We start from the raw sequence: 24,097 nt of genomic DNA, 5'->3' as shown, positions 1-24,097 counted from the left end.
CTTGCCCTTTCCTGGGTCTTTGAAGGGAGCCAGCCATTGAAGCTTTGGCGGCAGATCTATACAGAAGCAAGTTTATTTTTGGCAGCGCGCTGAGGAAGAGAGCAGAAGGCTTATCCTGGAACTGGGACAAGGTGGAGGCTGATCGTGACAGCAAAAATCAGATGCTAAGCGAAGCTTGCAGCAGGGCGCAGCCCGGAGTAGCGAATGTCTGAGACAAGGCATGCAAACGAAAGTGAAAAGCAAACTGACCCTGCTTTGGGATGGAAGTTTATTTTTAAACACGTCAGGCGCTGCCCAGTTCTGGAGACACTGGCCACATTGTAAGTGGGCCAAAAGGTGCGCCGAGTTAAACTGGGGACTAAGGAAGGGAAGGAGAACGAGATGCGACCTGGCTAGGGTTAGCTTGGCCTAGCCCAATCAGAGAGCAGAAAGATTAGGGGACTCGCTTCTTATTGGATGGCTAAGTGTAGGGCGTGGCCCATCGCGAGCTCTTGCTCTGAGTCCAGGGGTTGGCTTCGTCGTTCTCTCAGGGGCGATCTAACCCAACCAGAGAGCAAAAAGACGAGGGGACCGGCTTCTGATTGGGCATCTGGGGTGGAGGCGTGGCCCAGCGCGCGCTCGACCTTGAATTCCTCAGAAACGGCTGGTCGGTCTAGCCCAATCATAGAGCAGAAAGGCGAGGGTACCGGTTCCTGATTGGACGTCTTGGGGCGGGGGCGTGGTCCGGCGCGAGCTATGGTCCAGGAGCCTGCGCTTCACGACGCATTCCTGCTCCGTTGCTCGTACTGTTGTCTGTTGGAGCCTCTGCCGTTCGCCGGTCCCTGCTGTGCACCATGCCTGTCGACCTTAGCCAGTGGGCCGGGCCCCTGAGCCTGCGGGAGGTGGAGGAGAAGCCGCAGCACCCCCTCAGCGTCAAGTACGCGGACAGCGAGATCCTCGAGCTGGGCCAAGTGCTGACGCCCACGCAGGTACTGGGCCCAGCCGGTGTCCCTGGGCTGGGAGGGGCCGGATGGATGGATGGATGGAGGGAGGGAGGGAGGGAGAGAGACCCCTCCCCCCAGGCATCAGCGTCTCCTGGTCAGTGACAGCAAACGTCCTGACTATTTAACGAAATAACCGAGTTCTGGGCCCAGGCATTAGGTGCCTCCAGGGAGGGAAAACCAGTGGGCTTGGGATCCGAGATTTAGAGGCCGAAGGGAGCCCCCCCCCCCCAGGCTTCCCCCTTCCTGGACATGGAGGGGTCTGGGGCCTGCTCAGTGAATTCGGGGTTCCCTCGGGGTTGGGGTCATGGGATTAAAGGGGCCATCGGGCCCTTTTGTTTTACTGCGGGGCCACACTGAGGTCTGGAGGGGTGACTTGCCCAAGGCCACCCAGGTAATGAGCAGCGGACCTGGGATTTGAACTCAGGTCCTCAGACTCCTATGAAGCCATCATTGTGCAGGGCCCTAGGGCCTGGAGACAGGGGGGTAGGTAGAGAGGAGGAGGAGGGAGGAGCAGCCGTGTCATTTTCTCTTGTCTAGCTCTCTCCGAAGAAGTCCTTCATGTTTGTCTTTGCATGACTCAACAGGGGTCCTGGCACACTTTGGCGCCTAATAAATGCGTGGTGTGGGTCTTTGAGGAGGAGGGAGTGGCAACCCCCCAAGGGCCCTAGACCAAACCCCAAAAGTAGCTGGGACCACCAAGGCAGGAGGGAGATTAAGCATTCCCTCAGATAGAATAGATGCTCCCTTGGGCAGGGCCTGGCACGTAGGGCACAGATCTGTGAGTGCCCTCTGGCAGTGGAGGCAGCCTCCTCTTCTCCAGTTTTGCCTGGAGCCCTGAGAAGCTGGCATCACACAGCCAGTGTTGTCAGAGGTTGTACTTGAACCCGGATCTTCCTGGCTCCTAGGTTGGCTCTGTAGCCACTAGACCATCAGACCACTGCAGTAGCTGCAGGAGGTCTGCCTGCCTCAAGTCCAGCTCCACTCCAATCCATCTTCCACTCGGCCACCAAAGTGATTTTCCTACAGCACAGACCTTGTCAAGCCCTCCTCCCTTCCCCCTGTAAACTCCAGTGATTCCCTATCACCTCCAGGAGCAGACACATAATGCTCTGCTTGGCCTTCAAACCTGCTGCCTACCTTTCCTGTCTTCCCACACCTTACCCCCAGTACTGAGACACCAGCCTCCTTCCTGGCTGTTCCCCATCCCTGAAACGCTCTCCCTCCCCACCTCCTCCAGCCTTCCCTGGCTTCCTTCTGGTCCCAGCTAACATCCTACCTTCTGCAGGAAGCCTTTCCCAATCCCTCTTTTTTTTTTTAATTAGTTTTTATTGATTTGCTTCTTTTATCAATGTAGTTATCACAAGTGTTCCTCTCCCAGGGAGCCATCGCATAAAATAAATATGCCCGTTGCTTGGCAGTGCCAGCTAGCTCCTGTATCTCCTTTTCTGTTTTGTTAATATATGTTTCTAAGGATATCCCCTCCACCAACACTTCTTTAGCTGCATCCTAGAAATTTTGGGATGATGTTCCATCATTCTCATTTTCTTTTATATAGTTATCGTTTCTATGATTTGTTCTTTGACCCACTCATTATTTAGGATTTCATTGTAAAGCCTCCATTTGAGGCTGTCTTTTGTTTGTGCTTCTTCAACCAATTATTATTTTTATTGCATTATGGTCTATAAAGTTCCATGTAGTGCTAAGAAATATGAGTTTTTGCTGCCCCATTTAGACAATAAGAGTTAAGACTGTATAAAGAATAAAAAGAAAAGAGAGAGATCAGATAATTATGGGGTCACGAATCAGCGAATGAAGGTCTAGAGTAGACAAAAAAAACAGGATGGATAATGAAGAGAATGAGAGAAATCCTTTTTGGAAAGGGACACAAATAATGAAAATTTTAAAACTCATGAACAGACCTAGTTGAGAGGGAGGAAAGGAAGGAGGAATCTATTTCTGACTGAGAGGGAAAAAATGGAGAAAAAGTATATAACCAGATGAAAGCAGGCGAGACAAAGAAATTAATAAGCAAAACCCCAAAGGGAAAGGGGTAACAAACTAGAGGAGGAGAGCAGAGTTTGGGGAAGAGAGCCAATAACAACAGAGCCATCTTAAAAAGTCTTAATTCTGGTTTCCCCAGGAATTCGTTCAGTTGCACATTTCTTCTCTACTTTCCCTCACCCTTTTAAATCTTTCTCTTAGCATCATCCAAAATTGAGAGAAGGCTATAAAAGTGTCCTGTCATTATTGTAGCTCAAATGTTTCCTTTATGAATTTGAATACCAAGACATTTGGAGAATAGATTTTATTATTGACATTGGTTTGTTGTCTGTGGTTCCTTTCAGTATAATATAGTTTCCTTTTCTCCTCCCTTTTTATTTTTTGAACGTTTTTGCTTTATCAGATCATTGCATGATGGAAACTCTTGCTTTTCTGGATTCACTTAGTGCACAGTAAATTTTTTTCTGCCCCATAGTTTTATTTTGTGTATGTGTTTGTTTTTTAAATGTGTTTCTTTTAAGTGACAGATTTTAGGGTTTCATTTTCTTTTCTTTTCTTTTTTTTGGGGGCAGGGCAATGGGGTTAAGTAACTTACCCGTGGTCATACAGCTAGTAAGTGTCAAGTGTCTGAGGCCGGATTTGAACTCAGGTCCTCCTGAATCCAGGGTTGGTTCTTTTTTTTTTTTTTTAAGTGAGGCAATTGGGGTTAAGTGACTTGCCCAGGGTCACACAGCTAGTAACTCGGGTACTCCTGACTCCAGGGCGGGGCTCTATCTACTGCCCCACCTAGCCACCCCAAGGGTTGGTTCTTTAATCCACTGTACCACCTAGCTGCCCCCAGGGTTTCATTTTCTTATCCAATCAGTCACTTACTCTTTTTCATTTTATTAGATTATTTAATCCATTCACATTTAAAATTATGAAAGGTTATTTTTTTCCTCTGTCACTAATATTATTTCTCCTCCCTCCCAGGTTATGGTTTTCCCGTTTCTGCCATAAAAACAGTATTTATCCCCCTGTATCTATCTCTGTCCCCCTATAAAAACAATATTATGTACCTTGAGTTACTTTAATCTTTTTTTATGGTGCCCCTGTTTTCACTAGCTCACTTCCCCTAACCCTGATCTGCCCCGCTCTAGTTTATTACCCCCTTTTCCTTTAAGGTTTTGCTTATTGGTTCCTTTTTCTCTCCTAATTTTATCTGGCTATATAATTATTTTCCTTTTTCTTCCTCTCAGTCAAATAGATTCCTCCTTCCTCTCCTCCTCAACTAGGTCTGTTCATGTTTTAAAATTTTCATTATTTGTGTTCCTTTCCAAAAAGGATTTCTCTCATTCTCTTCATTATCCATCTCTTTCTGCTTCCTCTAGACTCTCACTCTCTGATTCATGGCCCCTGTAATCACTTGGTCTCTTTCTTTTCTTTATATTCTTCATACAGTCAAAACTTCCAAGATATCCCTTCTTTGCCCTGCCCCTAGGTGCTTTCTGTCCCTGCCTCGTAGGGCTTGCACCATGGATTCCCCCTTTCCATTGTGCCTCATTTTCAGAATAGCACCAATTAAACGCAGGTGTCAGAGGGAATGCTACCCCTTGGGAGGGCCCCTCCCCTCCCTCACCAGTTCCCTGAATATGCATCCCACCCCTGAGCTATACCCTCTCTTCTTGACCTTTTTTCTCCATTTGCCAGGAAATCTATGTGCTTTCCCACTCCTCCAGGTGCCAGCTGCCCCCAGGCCTTCTACTTCTTCCTCCAAGAGATTGGCTGAATAGACTTTTCAAGCATCAAATCTCCCCGAACCTCACCCAGTGCAAGGTCCCCATCTCTTTTCACAGACCTTCTCTTTTCATCCATAGAAGCCTTCATCAGTGGAATCCCCTCCCACCACCAAAGGGGGCTCCTTCTTTACCCACCTTTGCTCCCCCACTCCCAGGGAGGATCTTCTTTTTCTCATACCATCAGGGTTATATTTTACTCCTCATGGCTATTCTCTATCCTTCTGCCCTCTCTGCCCCTCTTTTCAGATCCTCTGCCATATTGTAATGTAGTCGTTGCCCTGTAGGCAGGGTGTGTAGGCAGGGATCTTCCGTCCATATGTCCCAGACTCACCTCTCTGCTGCCACTCAGTTACTGTCTTTGGTCCTTGCATTTAGTCACTCCTCCAGCATTTTTGTTGTTTGGGGTGATTGAGAAGCACATCATCTCTTCAGTTTGGGTTTTCTTTCTTTTTTTCTTTTTCTTTTTTAAATCATTAAAGTATTTTATTATTTTCAAGTTACATGTAAAGATAGTTTTCAGCATTTGTTTTCATAAGATTTCTAGTTCCAAATTTCTCTCCCCCTTTCCCTTCCCTCCCCCCTCCCCAAGACAAAAAGCTATCTGATATAGGTTATATATGTACAATCACATTAAACATATTTCTGCATTAGTCATGTTGTGAAAGAAGAATCAGAGCAAAAGGAAAAACCTAAAAAAGAAAAAACACAAACACAAACAAAAGTAGAAACAGTAGGGTTCAATCTGCATTCAGAATCCATAGTTCTTTTTTCTGGACGTGGAGAACATTTTTCTATCATGAGTCCTTTGGAATTATCTTAGATCTTTGTATTGCTGAGAAGAGCTAAGTCTATCACAGTTGATCATCACACACTGTTGCTGTGTACAATGTTCTCCTCATTCTGCTCACTTCACTCAGCATCAGTCCACTTAAGTCTTTCTAGGTTTTTCTGAAATCTGCCTGCTCATCATTTCTTACAGCACAGTAGTATTCCATTACGTTCATATATTACAACTTGTTTAGCCATTCCTCAATTGATGGGCATTCCCTCCCGATTTCCAATTCTTTGCAGCCACAAAGAGAACTGCTATAAATATTTTTGTACACATGTCCTTTTCCCTTTTTTATGATCTCTTTGGGATATAGACCTAGTAGTGGTATTACTGGGTCAAAGGGTATGCACAGTTTGGGTTTAAAAAAAAAGTTTCAAATGCCTCACTATCCTTTTTTCTTTTCGATTTTTGGTTAAGCAAAAATATGCAGGGTAGGTCACCCCCACAGTTGCATCCTGACCTCTCATTGCTATTGGGAACACACTGTTCTATTCCCTCCTATGTTTTGTGATGGGTGCAGATAGTCTTACATTATTCAACATTCTTTGTATTTGAAGGTCTTTCTTCTGATCTGTATCCAATTTGTTTCTGGATTGAATTGTTAAATTTAACCACCATATGTCTTTAAGTTTGTAGCCTTGGCTTTTTTTCTTTCTGGAGGTGTTCTGTGAATTCTTTCAACTCATAATTCCTTTTCTGTTTAGAAGTTCTGGGCAGTTCTCTTGTATTATTTCTCACATATTGTGTGAAGTTATTTTTTTTTTTGGCTTGTCATTTTTCTAGGAGACCCATAGGTTGTCTCTGTGTGTCCTGTCTTCGAGATCATATGTTTTACTTGCATAGTGAGCATATTTTCTTTTAAATTCTTTTTTTTTTTTTTTTACTTCTCTTGTTCTTGGTCATCCCTCATTTCTATGTACTTACATTCCCAACCTATTGTTTTTTTCTCTCTTGTTTCTTTGTTGAGGTTTGATATTTCAGATTCCAGTTTTTCTATTCTGCCCATTATTTTTGCTTTGCAGGACATCAGTTCTGCTCTCAATTCTCATTTTTCTTTGAAGCACTCAGGAACAATATGTTGTGGTTCCATGTTTTTCCTTACATCCACAGGATCTTCTGTCTCATTAAGTCCTCAATCATTTTCCTTACTTTATTTATTCAGAGGTTCCGTGAATTCTTTTATTAACTCTGGAGGCAATATTTAAAAATTTTTTTTCACTTAATAGCATTTTATTTTCCCCTCCAATTACATGTAAAAATAGTTTTCAGCATTCATTTTTGTAAGATTTTTGAGTTTCAAATTTTTCTTCCTCCCTCCCTTCCCTCTCCCCTACCCAAGACAGGAAGCAATCTAATATAGCTTATATAGCCCATCTCATGACACACAGTGTCCTGTCCCTCTCCCCTCAGAGAGCTCCTGAGCTGGGTCAGTGGGGTTGGCCACCCTGGCACTGGTCCCAGCGCTGGTGGTTTAGAGCTTTTGCAGCGCTGGTGCTATGGGATTGTGGTCCCAGTCAGGCTTTTGTCCTGAAAGGCTGCCACCTGTTGTACTAGCTCCCACTAGGAAGAGGGAGGGGGGATGGAGGTGTAGGGTTTGGTTTTGCTGCAGGCCCCAACCTATGAGTTCTTGGTCTGCTAATGCAGCCTGGCTGAGGGGAGGGTGCTGAATGGGCTCAGGGTGAGTGAGCGTCATCATGTTTTTTACTTTTAACCTTTTGGATCCTGGGTGTCCTAAATCATTGAGGCAGCTGAAGTTCCTTTATGTTTGGTGCATGATTTCTGTTTTGGAGGTTTGGGAGGTTGTGGGAATCAGTGGAAATGTCTACTCCACCATCGTGTGGCTCATGAGACCTGGAAGTCCTCCCAGCCCTTCTAATTCTTTCCTCCATTGGTTATTTCCATTCTTGTGTGTGTGTGTGTGTGTGTGTGTGTGTGTGTGTGGGGTCGTTCATAGTTGTTTACCTCTTGTCTCCTCCGTGAGATTGTCAGCTCCTTGAGGGCAGTCACTTTCTTTTTTGTATTTGTATCCCCAGTGCTTAGCACGGGGCCTGGCACATAGTAGATATTTGATAAGTTTTTATCGACTTACTGTTCAATGTTTGTCATAAATGCTTGTTGATTGATCCTTGATTGAATCAAGGGCACCAAGCCATGGGCACCAGCATGTAACATAGAAAGCCTGGCATATTGTAGGTGTCTGACTGGATGTTTATTGACTGAGTAATTTTTTCCGAGCAGTTCCCTTGTTCCTGGAAGGGTTCGACCCAGTTTTAATGTGTGTGTGTGTCTGTATAAGTAGATGGATAGATAAGATTCCGTATGTCCTTTTTGAAAAGCAGAGTTTATGCTTTTGAATTCGCTGCCCTCGTGACTCATTGTCACCAGCAAGTGAACAGAGACTAGACCCAGAGAAGCAGAAATAGAGACTAGAGACCAGAAGTAGGTGAGCTGGGTCTGCATGATAGGATTCAGAGCCAGACAGGGCCCGCAGAAATGCTGCTCATCTCCTCTCCCTCCCACCTCTTCACCTTACACATGAGGAAACTGAGGCCTCCGGCAGGGAAGGGATTAACTCGAGGTCCCTCCAGTAAACAGGGCTCGAGCCACCCCATCAGATTCCGCCCCTTTGCAAGCGGCCAGGGAGAGTTGGCTGGGTGGCACTTCTTTTGGCAGCAGTAAAGCAGCTTGGGCCAGTTTTGTTGCCTCCCCTCCTCCCTCCCTCCCTCTCTGCTGAGAGAAAACACAGATTCATGACCTTTCATGCCCCTCCTCGCCTGGGTTTGTCAACAGGCTCCAGGGCCTGGAGCCATCCTTTGCGAGGGTGTGGTTAGCTTCAGTTACCCTCTCCACTGGGCAGCTACTTCTGGACCACGAAGCTAAAGCCTTTTGCAGGGGTGGGGGTCGGGATGAGGTCCGTGGGATCTGTGCTTCAGCAGCAGTGGTGACGTTCTCCTCTCCTACTGCATAGAGAGCGATGGATGGGAAAACCAGGGCCCTAACTTTGAGGGCACTGGAGCAGCGGCCTAGTTTTGGGGGAGAAGAGAGTAGGGAGGAATGTGACCCTTTGCTCCTGTAGGTCTGGTCCCCAGGATAAGGGACACCGTGTCATACAACATTGGCCTACGTGGCAGCGTGGGCTTAATTGTCAGCTGGTGTGACTTTGGACGAGTCCTTTTACCTAACTTGGAGGTTCAATGCTCTGTAAAATGGGTGTGGCTATTAATAGTATTTGTACAGTGCTTTAGGTTTGCAAAGCATATGACATGTGTTATCTTAGGTGATTCCCACAACAGCCTGAGGAGGCAAGGACTGTTTTGGTTCCCATTTTACAAATGAGGAAACTGAGGCAGACAGGTTAAGTGACTTGCCCAGGTTCATACGAGTAGTAAGCATCAGAGGCAGAATTTGAACTCCACACTTCCTGATTTCAAGTCTAGAGATTCTGCCACCGTGCCACCTAGTTTTAAGGATGGGGATGAGGACGTGTGTGAGATGGGCTAGATGCCCATTTCTGTCCCCACAACCTTATAGGGTTATTGTGAAGAAAGCACGTTATAAACGACTAAGTGCCAGAGGAGCAGCTGTTTACCATTATTCCCAAAGGTCCTCAAAGGGACTTGAGGGGCCCTCTCTCCCATGTAAGATCTGGGCGGACCCTGTGGTCCAGATGGCGCCATCAGGGTCCACAGTTGGCATCTGGGCTGTGATATTTATGAGCCTGTGATCCTGGATGTGCTATTAACTTCTCTGCCTCAGTTTCCTTGTCTTTAAAATGGCTACAATACTGGTATTTTATCCCTACCTCATGGAATGCCCTCTTCAATCTTAAAGTGCCCTAGAAATGTGAGCTGCTGTCAGCAGGCATTTATTAAGCACCTACTGGGTGCAGAGGAGGCTGAAGTCAATAAGGCAGCCTCTGCCCTCAAGGAGGAGCTTCCACTCAGTGGATGGAGCAGGCGAGGGGGACGCCAACTGGAGAAAGGCCTCTTGGATTTCCCGCTCCCTGCAAAGATTCAGCCGTCTTTTGGGGTCTTTTGTGAAGCAGTGTTCCCTGCCTTGGTCGGGGCACACAGAGAACAGGCTGTTCTGGTGTTCAAAGGGCTGGACTGACGCTAGCTGGGAATGTACCCACTTTCATGGTTCCCACTGTGGGGGATCGTTATCTTTTGTGATCCCCATGACACCAGAGCACAGCTCAGAGAACACCCACGAAGAGCTTGGTCAGTTTTGTCTTCTCCCCACCCCTGTGTTAAGGGCTCTTAAGGGGATCTCCTGAACATGCTTTCCCAGAAACACTGGACTCAGAGCGTGGGAGGAGGTCCCAGATGTGTCAAGGATGAAACTTCCCCCGGAGCTCCCATAATTTGTTATTGTGTCCCGAGCTGGACTCCCTGTGTGTCCTTGGGAGGCATCTTTGCCAGGCTGGGATAAAGCTTGTGGGTCTTGTGCAGATAAGGGACCCCTCCTGCCTTCATAGTTCAGCAGTCCCCAAGGGACAGGACGTGCCTTTGCCACTGCCCTGCTCCTCCCTGTGGGGAGCGGTTTGGGCGTCCTGGCTTCTGAGGCGCTGCCCCCCAGCCCTCCATGTCACACCCCTTCCTGGTATCCCCTCCTCCCTTGGTCCTGCTATTCTGTAAGCGTAAACTGTAGAAACTTGGAGCCTGTTAGCTTCCTACACACGTTCGTTCCTCTTGTAATAAATTTGGTTTTCATGTAAGTCTCATAATGTTGTGATTGCCTGTTGCCTTCTTCTTCCTTACAACCCACCACCTGGCTGTTTTCCTGCAGGTGAAGAGCCGTCCGGTTAGCATTGCGTGGCCAAACTGTGACTCCTCAAAGCTCTACACTCTGGTCCTCACAGACCCAGACGCTCCCAGCAGGAAGGACCCAAATTCCGGTGAGTCAGGGGAGGTGGGGTGTGGCTTGGCTTGGAGCACAAGGGTGGCCCTGTCCAGAGAGCCCTTAGAAACAAGATGGCGGTGGCACATGCACTAGTGGAAATGAGGGGCCACCCACTTGTCTAGTGTGTCACACATCAGCCTGGAGATGTGGACAATGGTGAGCTTGGTGTCAGGAGAAATTGGGTTCAATCCCTGCCTCTCTCTTCCTGGTCATGCGATCCTGCCTGGCCAAGTCGTTTAAGCTTTTAGTTTCTTCATCTGCCAATCGGGGATGATGGTGGTGCCTGTTGTGAGAACAGGATGAGATTGCACACGAGGAGCCCTGTAGAAGTCAAAGCTTCCTCTTAAGGTTTGCTAGCCACTTTCTCCACCACCCGCCTGGGGCTCTTGGAAATAGCATACCCATTTCACAGATGAGGGAGCTGAGGTTATACAGCTGGAATAAGATACATAGGACCCCAGAGCTAACACTGGCATCTACTTCAGAGGCCACTGACTCCCATCACTGCCCTGAACTTAGCGAGCAGTGTTTGGTTGTTTTTGGTTTTGTTTGTTTGTTTGTTTGTTTTTTTGGTGAGGCAGTTGGGGTTAAGTGACTCGCCTAGGGTCACACAGCTAGTAAGTGTCAAGGGTCTGAGGCTGGATTTGAACTCAGGTCCTCCTGAATCCAGGGCCGGTGCTCTATCCACTGCGCCACCTAGCTGCTCTAGTGTGCAGTGTTTTTGCACTTTGATGCCCAGCTTGCTTTTCTAAAAAGCGTATCATAAATTCACACCGTGTGCCTTCCAATCTGTCCAGCTTGCCCTGTTTCCTTCTGCTCCCTTCTCTCTTCACCCCACATCCTTCCTATTGAAAAAACAAAAGGAGGCCAGCAAGTCCTTTGTAGCGAGCCCAGCCCAGCATGAGAAACCCACCCGTGGCCGTGTCCAGAATCTCATTCTGTGCCTTCGGTCCCTCTAACCGGAGCCCAGAGTGGTGAACGCACTTGCCCCAGATCACTGAGGCCCTGAGAGGCAGAGCATTCATTCACCTGAGGAAGGTGGCAGATCAAAGCCTGGGTCATCTGCTTGACCTCTGGCACCCCCGCTCCCCCAGCCTCCCTTTATGGGCCTCAGCCATCTGTGAGACTCATCCCCGCCGTTTACTAGGGGAGAAACAGGCCCAGACTGGCCTCATGGCACCAGTGGCTGAGGGCTGAGCAGGCATTGGAAATGACTCTGGTACCGGAACCCATGAGTTTCCACTGGACCATGGGAGGAATTGATCTTAAAAAGTCCCCTGGGGTCTTTGGGCCTGGAATTAGGACAGAGGCCAAATGCTGGCTCTTGGTGCCTGGGGTAGGGAGAGGAGAGGTCCCTGTGGGCCCCCAGGTCTGCCCACAAGCCCGCCCTGCTGCCTTAGGGAGGTCTGGTGCTTCCCGTAGGGCCCCTGCAGACCTGGCCTCGTTCCACAGCTTCTCTGTCCTTGTCTGTACCCTCCCCCCCCCCCCATCTGCTTGTCCTGTGAGAGAGAGAGCTTCCTTTGTTCCTTTGGCTCTTGGGAGGCTGCACAGCCTTTCCTGGGCCTGGAGCCTCTGGCCTGGGCGGGGGGGGGGGGGGGGGGGGGGGGGGGGGGTTGGACCAGAGCATTCTTTGGGGTCTGACTCTTCTGTGTTCCCCTCAGGGAGTGGCACCACTTCCTGGTTGTTAACATGAAGGGCAGTGACATCAGCAGCGGCCAGGTCCTCTCGGATTATGTGGGCTCCGGCCCCCCCAAGGGAACAGGTGAGTCAGGAGCTAAGTCTGGAGCCGCTGCCGGCTCTGAGCATATGGACCTGCAATGGTGAATGCGCTGTCATGTGTTTGTTTGTAGGCATGGTGGGTTCATGGATCAGCTGGGAGGGGCCTTAGCACAGGGGATGTCAGAGCTGGGAAGGGCCTTAGCACAGGGGATGGCAGGGCTGGGAGGGGGCTTAGAACAGGGGATGTCAGGACTGGGAGGGGCCTTAGAACAGGGGATGTCAGAGCTGGGAGGGGCCTTAGCACAGGGGATGGCAGAGCTGGGAGGGCCTGGGATGCAGACGACGTGTGGCTCTTCATTGGGGGAGGCACTTTGCCCCCTGGCAGCCACAGAGGGCCCCTCCCTGCCTCTCTCCTTTCATACCTGGTGTTTCCTGGCTATGTGACTCTGGGCAGGTCACCTTCTCTGTGCCTTGGTTTCCCCATTTGTGCAATGAAGATGGGGTTTACATGAAATGGGATTGTATGGAGTGACTAGCCCTAAAGCTGGGACTTGACCCCTGGGCTTCCAAAGAGTGCCAGGCTTTTCCCAGTGATTTGTCATTAGTCCTGGTGACACATCTCCCCTCGCACCCCACGTTGCTCTCTTCTGGCCCTGCTTCAGTTTGTCTGTGGGGGAGGGATGGTGGGCTGAGGAAGGGGGAGCCCTGTGGAGCACCTGGGGGGCACAGACTCCCAATGGCCTGTCTTCAGTAGAGCCTGGAGTTCTGCTCTTGCTATTCCTCCCACCCCCCACCTCCTGCCGGAGCTCCCAGAAGTGCTGCCATTTCCCCCAGAGCTTCAGCAGCTTTTGTGGACAGCTTAGATGGGGGGCCAAGGTCACGTAGGTGGTGAGCATCTGAGGCAGGGAATTCAAACCCAGGTCTGGTCCAGCCAGTGCTTCAAAGAGCTTGGTGGTGGGTGGGTCAGGGAATCCCATTGGAAGAGCCGATGTTCTGCAGCTCCGCACCTGGGGCATAGGTGCCATGGTCTGTGCTCCATGCTTCCTCCCAACCCATCATGGGGATAGTGGAGGCATTTCAAGGAACCCATGAACTTGGGTAAAAAAAAGTGTCCATCCTTCTTTAAGTATCACAAGTTTTCTTTTGTAATCCAATGTACTTTTTATTCCCTTACAAACATGTTTCTGGAAGGGGGCCTGGGCTCTAGGACACACCTGAGGAGCCTTTGTTCTAGGTTGCTGGTCCAGAGCCCGTGGTCCCTGCCCCTCGTGGGGCTTGTTTGTTGCTCCCCCTAGCCCACCTCTGTGTCTCAGGCTTGGATGAGAGAAAGGTGGGGTGGGGCATCAGCAGATTGCCACTCTTCCCCATGGAGCCGCCCAGTTTAGAGAACAGAAGGCTCCTTCCTGGGTGGACCGCCACTGCCATGTGGCCTGCCTCGCTGCCCAGCGGTGCGGGGGCAAGACTTCTGGGAGGAGAGGGCTGTGAGCTCTCCGGGAATCATTCACTTCTCTCACAGTAGTAATTAAAATTAGGTGGTTTAATTATGGCAGGCATTGCCACAGGAGAAAGGCCTTTGTGCCCTAATTAAAGGAATCTGCCACGCCCATTTGTCCGTAGCCCAGGAAGCGCCGTTGGCCTGAGGTCCAGCCAGTAGGAGTGGGCATGGTCCCTGGCTGGGACCCGTGCAGCAGGATGGTGGTGGTGCCGAACAGCTTTGGCTCAGGAGCATTGGTCCGGTTAGAATGGGGCTCCGCAGAGGCCGCCACTCAGCTCAGTCCCCCCTTGCTTCTCCCATCTCCCAGGGCCAGAAGTTGGGGGAGGCTGAATTACACTAAGGGGGGGGATGGGGAAAATCATAGGATGGGAGTCTGCGGCCCTACTCACATCTGTCTCCTGCCTTTCCCTCAGGTCTTCACCGCTATGTGTGGCTGGTTTACGAGCAGAATGGACCACTCAAATGTGATGAACGGGTCCTGTCCAACCGTTCCGGAGACCACCGGGGCAAATTCAAGGTGGCTGCCTTCCGTGCCAAGTACAAGCTTGGGGCCCCTGTGGCTGGCACGTGCTACCAAGCTGAATGGGATGATTATGTGCCCCGGCTCTACGAGCAGCTGGCAGGGAAGTAGGGCCCTGCCAACTTGCGGCCCCTCCCCAGGCAAAGGCATTTCATGGGTGATGTGAGCAGGCGTCCCCTCCCACGGGTGGGATCTGCTCAGTCACCAGGTGTCGTGGAGTCTTTTCCTTGTAATGGGGGACTTGGGCCTGGGTTAGGGATAAAGGAGCTCGCTTTCAGTGATGTCAGCTTGCTGGCTTAGTGTGTTAGCCTGTAGTGGGGGGGGGGGGAGCCATTGAGATGTTAGTAAAAGTTATGATTTGATTTCTAGCATTCCTAGTGGAGAAATAAGAATAATCTGTCAAGATGCTGATAGCGGAACATAGGTAGAATGTTATGGAGATTATTTTACCTTCATTAAATCTTTGTGGATCCTATCCCTGTGTCACCTCCTTTTCTTCTGATGTTAATGGACAGAAACTGAATTTGTAGGGTCCAGATCCTATTTCATGAAAAGTTTTCTCTTCAAGAGGACTAACTTTAGTGTTTAATTCTGCTGTTTCCTTATTGTTGAATTAAAAAAATGACATGGAATAACCTAGTTACCTCCCTCATTTTCTGCCTGCCCCCCCCAGGCCCCCCTTCCTAAGACAGAGTGGTACTGAGAAACAGGGCATGTGTGGGGGTTGTGGAATGGCTTCCTGGTTCCTAGAAGGAACTTCCCATAATTCTTTGCAGGTTGCCAGAAAGCATCCAGCCCTTGGGCACTGGGATTGGACAAACCACCAAGCTGACTCATCTCATCTGAGAAGGAGGGAGTTGGATGGGTGTCCTCTGTTGTCCCTAACTGTGCTGAGTCTGACACCCCTCATTTTACAAGTGAGGGAGCCGGGGCAGCTAGGTGGTGCAGTGGATAGAGCACCGGCCCTGGATTCAGGAGTACCTGAGTTACAATCCGGCCTCACACACTTGACACTTACTAGCTGTGACCCTGGGCAAGTCAATTAACCCCCATTGCCCCTCCCCCCCCCCCCAAAAAAAAATTAAAACAAAACAAAACAAGTGAGGCAGCTGAGGCCGGGAGACCCTGCACTGACTTAGTGACCGTCGTGCCCAGAGAGCACTCGGCTTGGCATCCTGGCTCTGGTATCTGCTGGTGGAAGCCTGGGCAGGTCACTGCCCTGGTGCCGTGTGCTCCTGCAAAAGGAGGGGTGGGGGGCAGCTAGATGGCACAGTGGATTAAAGCACCGGCCCTGGATTCAGGAGGACCCGAGTTCAAATCTGGCTTCAGGACACTTGACACAGCTGTGTGACCTGTGCAAGTCACTTAACTCTCATTGGCTCCACCAAAAACAAACAAACAAACAAAAACCCAACAACAAAAAAAGGAGGGGTAGGACTGGACAGTCCGACAACCCTCGCATCATGGCCTATCCTTCACTCCCCCCCCCCCCCCCCCCCCCCCCCCCGCACCCAGTGCCCCCCCTCCCTTGACTGTTAGCGACTGGTATGTACCAGGCACCGCTAGGCTCGTGGGAGACATTCTCCTAACCTCCAGGAGCTTGCATTCATTCTGGATGAAGAACAAGTGTTCATTTGGGAGAGCCTTTCCCTTCTGTCCCAGAATCTTGCACGTCTGGCTGAAACATGTCAGGAGGAGACTTTCTTGAGGATTGTTTTCCTTTGAGGGAAGCTGGTCCCCGATAACGTGAATCTCCCCCAGCCAGTGTCAGCATTCCAGAGTGGGGCCAAAGCCTTGCGGGGTCCCGTGCGCATGCACGCATGCTGCTAGGGTGGTGGTCCAGGCGGCTGCTAGAGGCGAAAGGCTCTTCAAGTTGCTTCATTACAAAACTTTTGGTAATCTGGAAACATACCATGGTGTGTGCCTGGGTGTGGGGGGGGGGAGGAAAGGGGGTGTTTAGTAGTAAAACCTTTTATTTTACTTTCTAGCAAGAAAGAGCTTGAAACAATGGGGGGTCTTTGTCAGAAGGAGCGATTGTGTTTCCCAAGTCTCTATAATAAGGAATCAAGCCTCAAACCAAAGAGCCGGTCATTACTCAGCCGGAGGCCATGGAGTTAGAGGTCATCTTGCCCAAACCCCCTTATTTTTCTGGAGGAAGAACAGGCCCAGAAAAAGATCAATGACTTATGGCTGTCAGGATTCCTGTTCCCTTCAACTGGGAATTTTACATATATTAAATAATGGGTTGCCTCGCATTTCCTAGTCCCTGAACCTTTTCCAGAGTGTGCCTATGGACACGTCATTTAATGGATTGAAGGTGCTGCCACAGAAAGCCTTGTCTAGGGTCACATGAGGTAGGGACGGACAGGAAGTGGAACCTGCCTTTCCTGGGCTCTCTCCCCTTGATGTTATCCGGGGCTATTTCTTATCCTTGAGAGTAGGGGTTGTGGAAGTCTTTATATTTGCACCCCCAGGGCCTAGCTCAAAGTTTGGCACATGGTAGGTGCTTAGTAAATGTCGATTTTTAAAAATTGTACCTGTTTCTTCCCTCCCAGCATCCTCTTCTAGTGTAGCTTAATTCACTTCAATTTTTTTTTCATAAAAGTATTTTATTATTTTCCAGTTACATGTAGAGATAGTTTTCAACATTTGTTTTTATAAGATTTCTAGTTTCAAATTTTTCTTCCTCCCTCCCCTTGCCCCTCAAGACAGCAAGCAATCTGATATAGGTTATCTATGTACAATCACATTAAACATATTCTGCGTTAGTCATGCTATGAAAGAAGAATCAGAGCAGAAAGGAAAAACCTCAAAAAAGAAAAACAAAAAAAGTAGAAACAGTATGGTTCAATCTGCAGCTAGATTCCACAGTTCTTTTTTCTGGATTTGGAGAGCATTCTCCATCATGAGTCCTTTGGAACTGTCTTGGACCATTGTATTGCTGAGAAGAGTCAAGTCTATCACAGTTGATCATCACACAATGCTGTTGATACTGAATTCACTTCAATTTGAGGCAAACTGGCGAACCAGCAAATAGGTCATCTGCAAGAAGTCCTAGGGTCTTAGGGCTGGAAGGGACCACAGGCTGTCTACTCCAACCATCTTATTTTACAGATGGGGAGACTGAAGCCCAGAGAGGGAAAGTGATTTGCCCAAGGTCATAGGGATCAGTGGTAGGATTTGAACCCACATCTGGTCACTTGGGAACTTGGATCAGTGAGGGCCACAGATCATCTGAAGGCTGAGTTTAAGCCAGCAATGCAGATGTCATCACCTCCATTAGAGTTTAGTCAGTCACTAAATCATTTGTTTACTATGAGCTGGGCACTCAGCTTCCCTCCGGACTGATCAAGTATTTAACTCTGGGGGCCTCAGTTTCCTCATATGTAAAATAAGGCACCTTGGGTTTAGAGGTGAGAGTCCTCAGTGGCTTTCTAATCTGACTTGATTTTACAGATGAAGAAACAGGCCCCCAGGGTCACACAAATAGTTTGTTCTAGATGTTGTAGGCTGCTACCAGGTCTAAATCTGGGGTCCCCTCCACCCTAGATAATTTGTACACTTACCTTAACTCTTAACTGTTCTCCACTTTGCATTTGTCTGCGGCCTCTGTCCATGTTACTGCCCATCTTAGCCCATTTAGGGCCCTTCTGTTTGGACCTTGAAGCAAACACTGTCTGGCTAAAATGGACCTGAATGGTGGGGGGTGTTGGGGAACAAGAACTGAGCATAGCCACCCCTCTTGGCAGTCGAAAAGCCTCTGGGCCAGGCCAATAGGGCCCAGCAAGCCAGCAAGCACAAGAATGACATTTGTCAGGAAGCAGTGAGAGAACAAAAGGCCGTGCACTTTGTGGGCTTCCAAGTGCTGGGTTAATATCAACTCTCATTTTTGTTTGTTTGTTTTTGTTTGTTTTTGCAGGGCAATGAGGGTTAAGTGACTTGCCTAGGGTCACACAGCTAGTAAGTGTCAAGTATCTGAGGTCTGATTTGAACTCAGGTCCTCCTGAATCCAGGGCTGTGCTCTATCCACTGCACCTCCTAGCTGCCCCCACCTTCAGTTTATTTTAAATGAATTTTTTTTTTTTTAATGAGCAAGAATGTATTTTCTCTCCCAGAACATGCAGAGTCCAATAGAACATGCTATCTTCCTTGGTCGTGTTTGTTTCATTCTGTGCCCTTAATCCATCACCTTTCTGTTAGCATGCTTCTCTGTCCTCTGGATTACAGAAAGGGAGACTGAGGCCCAGTGAGACACAGTGGCTTTAGGGTCCCACGGGTCTAGTCAGACTCAGGAGCTGAGCCTGACTCAAGGACTAATGGGAAATATCTGTTAGCTAGGGTTCTGGGTAATTGAGGCTTCGGGGCAGAACCAGCACCCCAGCAGGAGGCCATCAAAAGCATTTGATTATATTAGAGTGCCCAGGGCTCCAGCTTCCAGCCCCTTCCCACTTCTTTCCCCTGGGACTGATACAAGGTGCACATGTACCTCCTCTGGCTTTCTGCCTCCACTGACGTGCTCAGCTCTGATGATCCTTGAGTGCCGGGCCTCCATCTTTCTTTTTTGTTTGTTTGGTTTTTGCCCTTTTTTTTTTTTTTTTTTTGCAGGGCAATGAGGGTTAAGTGACTTGCCTAGGGTCACACATCTAGTTAAGTGTCAAGTGTCTGAGGCTGGATTTGAACTCAGGTCCTCCTGAATCCAAGGCCAGTGCTTTATCCACTGTGCCACCTAGCTGCCCCCAGGGCCTCCATCTTTCAGAGTTTCTCGGGCCCAGTCAGGTAGGACCAGACAGACTGGCTGAGAAACTACTCCGGAATGATGACAGAAGGGCGTTCGTTCCCGCCATTCCTCTCCCCTCCCTTCCCCACTTTTGTATTTTTCATGGTAGAGTCTGACCTCGATTCGTACCCTTACTGTAGGTCCCAGAAGACAAACTGACCCAACAGCTGTATTTGATGACACTTAGGGAGCAGGAAAGACCTGGAAAATGCCCGCATTTCTAGAGGATGGTGGGGGGCTCCTCTCCGCTGGGCTTCAGGACGTGCCCCCCAGGTCAAGCTAAAAGCAAAATCTGCCCCAATGACACAGCGAGACGTTGTGATGAACACTTTTATTTACAAATATAATTAAAAGCTCTGACAGTTATCATGCTCTTCCTTGGAACCTGAAAAGGGTTTTTTTTGTTTGTTTTTTTAAAGTGCATGCAAAAGAAGTAAAGCATTTCTTTTAAACCGTTTTTTATTGTAAGAAAATACACAGTTTGAAAGTGTGAATAATGTAATATTTATGACCAAGAGATGGGATTGGGGGGTAACAGGAGGCAGGGAAGGAGATAGAAAGAAAAAAAGATAAAGGTCGTCTGGTCGAGAGACAGTGTTGGGATTCAAATACTGAATTGGAAAGGGGGGGGGGGGGAGGAAGAGGACGAGGAGGAGGAAGTAAAAAACTTTGATACGAGGACACAGTTAAAATACAATATGAAATACGTCATACCTTCTCCTAATTCCTTCTATACACAAAATACACGATTTTGCTCTAAGCCCAATTTGTGCTTACTGGGAACTCTGTGAGCTCTTTAAATGTATTCACCTTCTCTGCAACAGAGAAAATGATTATGATACAATCAGAATCTGCTGCAGGCAAGTGAAACCCTTGCCAGCAGGTCTCTTAAAAATCACAATATCTCTGCCCCCCGCCCCCACCCCCCCTCCCAACCCCCAATCCCAAAAAAAGTAATTAATATGTCCACCACTGATATGTACATCCACAATTAGATTCCTGTAAAATGTATCCAAATTTCTCAATCTTTAATAAAACTTTTTTTAAATTCCTGATGAACTAAATACCAAAAAAAAAAAAAAAAGAAAAGAAAGACAAGGAAAGGAAAGAAAGAAGAATGCAGCAGCTATTGAAGGTGTAAGGCTGCGGATATTGTGTCTCTCTCCCCCTTGGCATTTAGAATTTTTTCTTTTTTTTTTTTTTTTTTGCTTGACTTTCATAGGTTGGTGGTAATGAGTGATTGCTTTAAAGAAACATACATCCACTTTAAAAAAATTATTTGTTGGTCGGTTGGTTTCGTTAAAACTGTCTCCAAAGTTTTCACTGAAACATTTTATAATCACATCGATACTGTGACGTACTATGAATAAGAGAGTGGGCCGGGGGGAGGAAGGGGCCCCTGATGGAGTAAGAATATACAGGCACTAGTCCGACACGATGTCAGTAAGAGTAAGAGAGAGAGAGAGAGCGAGAGCGACGCCCGTTCCAATGGGGAATGTGGTTTTGCAGGGTTTTAATTTTCTTTTTTCATTTTTTTGTAAATGGCAAAAAAATTTAATCTCATCTATAGTCCTCCTTAGGGTAATCTAATGTAACCAAATTCCCAAACCCCATCCGAAGGCTCTCCATGTCAAAAGTTTCAATCTCACGCTCTTGTCTTTCCAACAGAAACTTGATCCTCTCGCTGCGTTCCTTCTGAAGGGCGGCCAGCTCCTCTTCAATCTGAAACAATTGCAGAGCTTGGTCCCTTCATTTCCTGGCAGGCCCAGCCATCTCCCCCCCCCCCCTCATAAAAGTCAGCCAGGGACTGGAGCCCCCATGGGACCAGCTCAGCAGGGACCTGAGTGCAGGCTTCCATCACTACCAATAGGACCTCACATCATAGGACCAAGGATTTATTGCTGCAAGGGACCTGAGGCCATCAAATTTAGTCCCCTCAAGAGGCCTGGAAGGGATAAGTGACTTGCCCAGGGTCATACTGTTAGGGTCTAAGGATCATAGATTTCTAGCTGGAAGGGATCTCAGAGCCCCATTATTTTACAGATATGGAAACTGAGGCTGAGAGGTTGAGGCATTTGCCCAGGGTCACCCACACATTGTACGTGCAAGGGTCAAATGGCTAGTAAAGGTCTAATAATGATAGTCCAGTCCCTTTACAGATGGGGAAACTGAGTCCCCGAAGAATTATATGGCTTGTCCAGGGTGAGAGGCCCTGCTCATGTCAGAGGGAGACTCAGAATCCCAGCCCTCTCCCTTCCAGGTTCTTGAGCTCCCCAGGTCATGTACCTTTTGCTCGAGGTGTGCCCTTCGAAGAGACACTCTCTGCTCCAGCTTCTGGAGCTCCCGCTCGTGCTGGGCCTCTGTCTGCATCTTGATTTTGCTCTGGTAGGCGTTGAGCAGCTCCATCTCCTGCTGTAGCTGCAGCCTCAGGGCCTGGCACTCGGCTTCTTGTGCCTCATCCAGCCTTAACTGGGGTGGGGGGGGGAAGGGAGAGAAGACAGATCAGAGCCTCACTACTCAACTCTCCCCTTTAGCACTCCTTAATGCCATCCTCCCCTCCCCTATCAGACTGGGACCCCCTTGAGGGCAGGGACTGGTTTTGCCTTTCTTTGTATCCCTGGCTCTCAACGCAGGATCTATCCCATAGGGATTGCTTACTAATAAATGCTTGTTGACTTAATTTGACTTTTTAGGCATTCATCCTCATTTTGTGGTGAGGTGGGTCTTCTTGGACAAGCCCTGGTGCTCTGGGGTGAATGGGGTGAGGAATGGGGAGAAGGGCACAGCTGACCCCTACTATGCTGAGCCCTCTTAGACCTGGCATGGACTTCCCCTGCTAGTTCATGGCTGAGGTCCAAGGCTAGACTGCCTTCAAACTGAGAAGTGTCACCAGTTCTCACCACACCACAAAAGCAGCCTTAATACATTTTTATCAAATTGAATTGAAGATGGATTTGCTTAGGACCACAGGATTTTGAGCTAGCAGGGAGTCTAGTAAAATTTTGGTCAAATCCCTTTATTTTACAGAGAGGGAAACTGAGACCAAAGGAAGAAAAACATCCTGTTTGATGTCACACAAGACAGTATGTGCCAGAATTGAACTGAATCTGGGTTTCCATAATGCAAACCCAGTGGTCCCTCTTCTCTACGCTTCTACCACACTTCTGGGAGGCAGTTCTGAGGTATACCACAAATGTCCTGGTTCTTCCTACCAATTCATGTGGTTCAAGGTCTCACGTGTTCCCCATGGAAAGTTTGCACTAGGCCTCCGTCTACCCCCAGCATGCTTTAGCATCCAGGCACACGTGATACTCATTTTTTTGTTTTTTGTCTGACCCTGTGAGCTCATCAAAAGTAAAGAATTTCTGCTGTGGAATCCCCCTTCACTGATGGTGATAAGCAACTCATTGGCAACTTTAGAGTGTTAGAGAATTGCAGGGGCGAGGAATGTGTTAGAGACAACGGGAAAACATAGAAACAAAAGGCAAAGTCCAGCCTAAGACTGGCCTTGAGAGTCCTTGTTTGTTGCCCAGCCAGTGGCCCCATGATGTTGGTGCTTAGACCAAAGATCAAGCACAAGGTTACAGGTTGGGGAATGGGCCAGTAGCAGTCCATTGGACTGTACGGAGAACACCAAGATTCCTGGACCCGTGGATGGGGGTGTTGAGAAGGAGTAATCCTTTGCCCCATTGCAGATATAATAATAAGTAGTAATAATAACAATGATGATAGCCAGCATTTATATAGTACCTACTATACATTAAGCTCTTTAGAAATATCTCATTTGATTCAATAAGCCTAGAAGATAGGTGCTATTATGATTCCCATTTTACAGTTGAAGAAACTGAGGAAAACAGAGTTTAAGTGAATTGCCCAGGGTCACACAGCTGGTAAGTGTCTGAGATTGGATTTGAACTCAGGTCTTCTAGACTCTAGGTCCAGAGCTCTATCCACTGCATTGCCTGATTTAACAGAGCCACAGTCAAACATGGTCCCCATCCCCAAGTGAGCAGAGTCCAATTTTAAGGGAAAGCCCAAAGGCAAGACATAGGCTGGGAAAAATGAGTAAACAACAAAAAAAGAACTGACCGTAAAAAGTCATTGTGTTAGTAGAGAAGACCAAGACAAACTTAGAAGGAGACAACAATGTGAAAACCCCTACAACTAAAGCCTCAAAGAAACATACTAATTGGACACAAGCCCAGTGCAAATTCATAGAAAAATTAAAGAAAGAAGTGAATGGTAGAGGAAAAACTTGGAAAATAAATGAGAAAGATACAAGAAAATTACAAAAAGAGAATTAACAGCTTGGTAAAAGAGACACAAAAAATGCTGAAGAAAATACTAATAGTAGTAGTAGTAGGCCTCCACCAGTTGCGGACAACCATGGATCAGCGCCTTGAAGAGCCACAGGCCACAGTGTGGCTGTGCAGTCTGATACGGGAGCCGCAGCTCCTGAGTGACTTATAACCGGTAACTGCCGCATCCCGTGTTGTATCTAACCCATGAGGAGTAGCTGGAGTGTCCTCTCCAGGGTGCTGGCCTGGGTGGATCAATATGAAAAACAAACTGTTGTCCATGAGAGGTTTTCCCTCTCCGTGACATTGACGGATCCAAAGGAGAGGCAGAGCCAATACAGTTTGGCACCAGTGCCGCCGCAGGAGTTGCCAGAGGGATGTGATGTCCAACATCCAACTGCCTAAGAGACTCCGACTCCTGACTTTTCCTCCGGGTTAACTCCCGAAGCCTTTCCCATATATGGATATAGCCGCAAGGCAGCAGAGGTTTAAAATCAGGGTTTCCTTTCCCCTAAGCGGGTTGCCTGCCAAGGCTGACAAGCCTCACCTGCCCGAAACTGAAAAAAAAAAAATAACACCTTAAAAAATAGAATTGGTCTAATCGTAAAAGAGGCATACAAATTCACTGAAGAACTCCTTAAAAAGCCCAATTGGCCAAATGGAAAAAGGTACAAAAGCTCACTGAAGAAAACAGTGCCTTAAAAATTAGAATTAGGCTAGTAAAAGCTAATTACTCCATGAGACAACAAGAAAAAAATGAAAGTCAAAAGAATGAAAAAAATAAAAGAAATG

The 24,097-nt window shown here is 48.1% G+C and overlaps 2 protein-coding genes across 5 annotated transcripts in view; one reads left to right on the top strand and one right to left on the bottom strand.

Moving 5' to 3' along the window:
- Positions 1–724: 724 nt before the first annotated feature.
- Positions 725–14,705, top strand: PEBP1 (phosphatidylethanolamine binding protein 1). The gene is made up of 4 exons (XM_043977673.1): positions 725–968; positions 10,383–10,485; positions 12,139–12,258; positions 14,124–14,705. Exons 1-4 carry the CDS (start codon positions 834–836, stop codon positions 14,339–14,341), a joined length of 576 nt encoding a protein of 191 aa, XP_043833608.1. The 5' UTR covers positions 725–833; the 3' UTR covers positions 14,342–14,705.
- Positions 14,706–20,170: 5,465 nt separating this feature from the next.
- Positions 20,171–24,097, bottom strand: part of TAOK3 (TAO kinase 3) — a 247,833-nt gene continuing 243,906 nt past the window's right edge. For all 4 annotated transcript variants that reach the window (XM_043986734.1, XM_043986743.1, XM_043986749.1 and 1 more), the window contains 2 exons: positions 21,294–21,476; positions 20,171–20,729 (listed from right to left, as the gene is read on the bottom strand). In XM_043986734.1, the coding sequence (XP_043842669.1) occupies positions 20,568–20,729; positions 21,294–21,476 (345 nt within the window). In that variant the 3' untranslated portion in view covers positions 20,171–20,567. The remainder of the gene's footprint in view (positions 20,730–21,293; positions 21,477–24,097) is intronic.

This window comes from Dromiciops gliroides, chromosome 1 (genome assembly GCF_019393635.1).
Source record: "Dromiciops gliroides isolate mDroGli1 chromosome 1, mDroGli1.pri, whole genome shotgun sequence".
Classification (NCBI taxonomy): domain Eukaryota; kingdom Metazoa; phylum Chordata; class Mammalia; order Microbiotheria; family Microbiotheriidae; genus Dromiciops; species Dromiciops gliroides.
Note: the sequence above shows the minus strand (reverse complement) of the source record. Positions and strands in the feature narration are given on the sequence as shown.

What these genes read in the sequence shown, in the direction of transcription:
- PEBP1 (XM_043977673.1), top strand. Translation starts at nt 834, where the DNA reads ATGCCTGTCGACCTTAGCCAGTGGGCCGGGCCCCTGAGCCTGCGGGAG. An exon ending in AAGTGCTGACGCCCACGCAG is followed by an intron (nt 969 to 10,382) that starts GTACTGGGCCCA and finishes GTTTTCCTGCAG; the next exon opens with GTGAAGAGCCGTCCGGTTAG. An exon ending in CGGCCCCCCCAAGGGAACAG is followed by an intron (nt 12,259 to 14,123) that starts GTGAGTCAGGAG and finishes CCTTTCCCTCAG; the next exon opens with GTCTTCACCGCTATGTGTGG.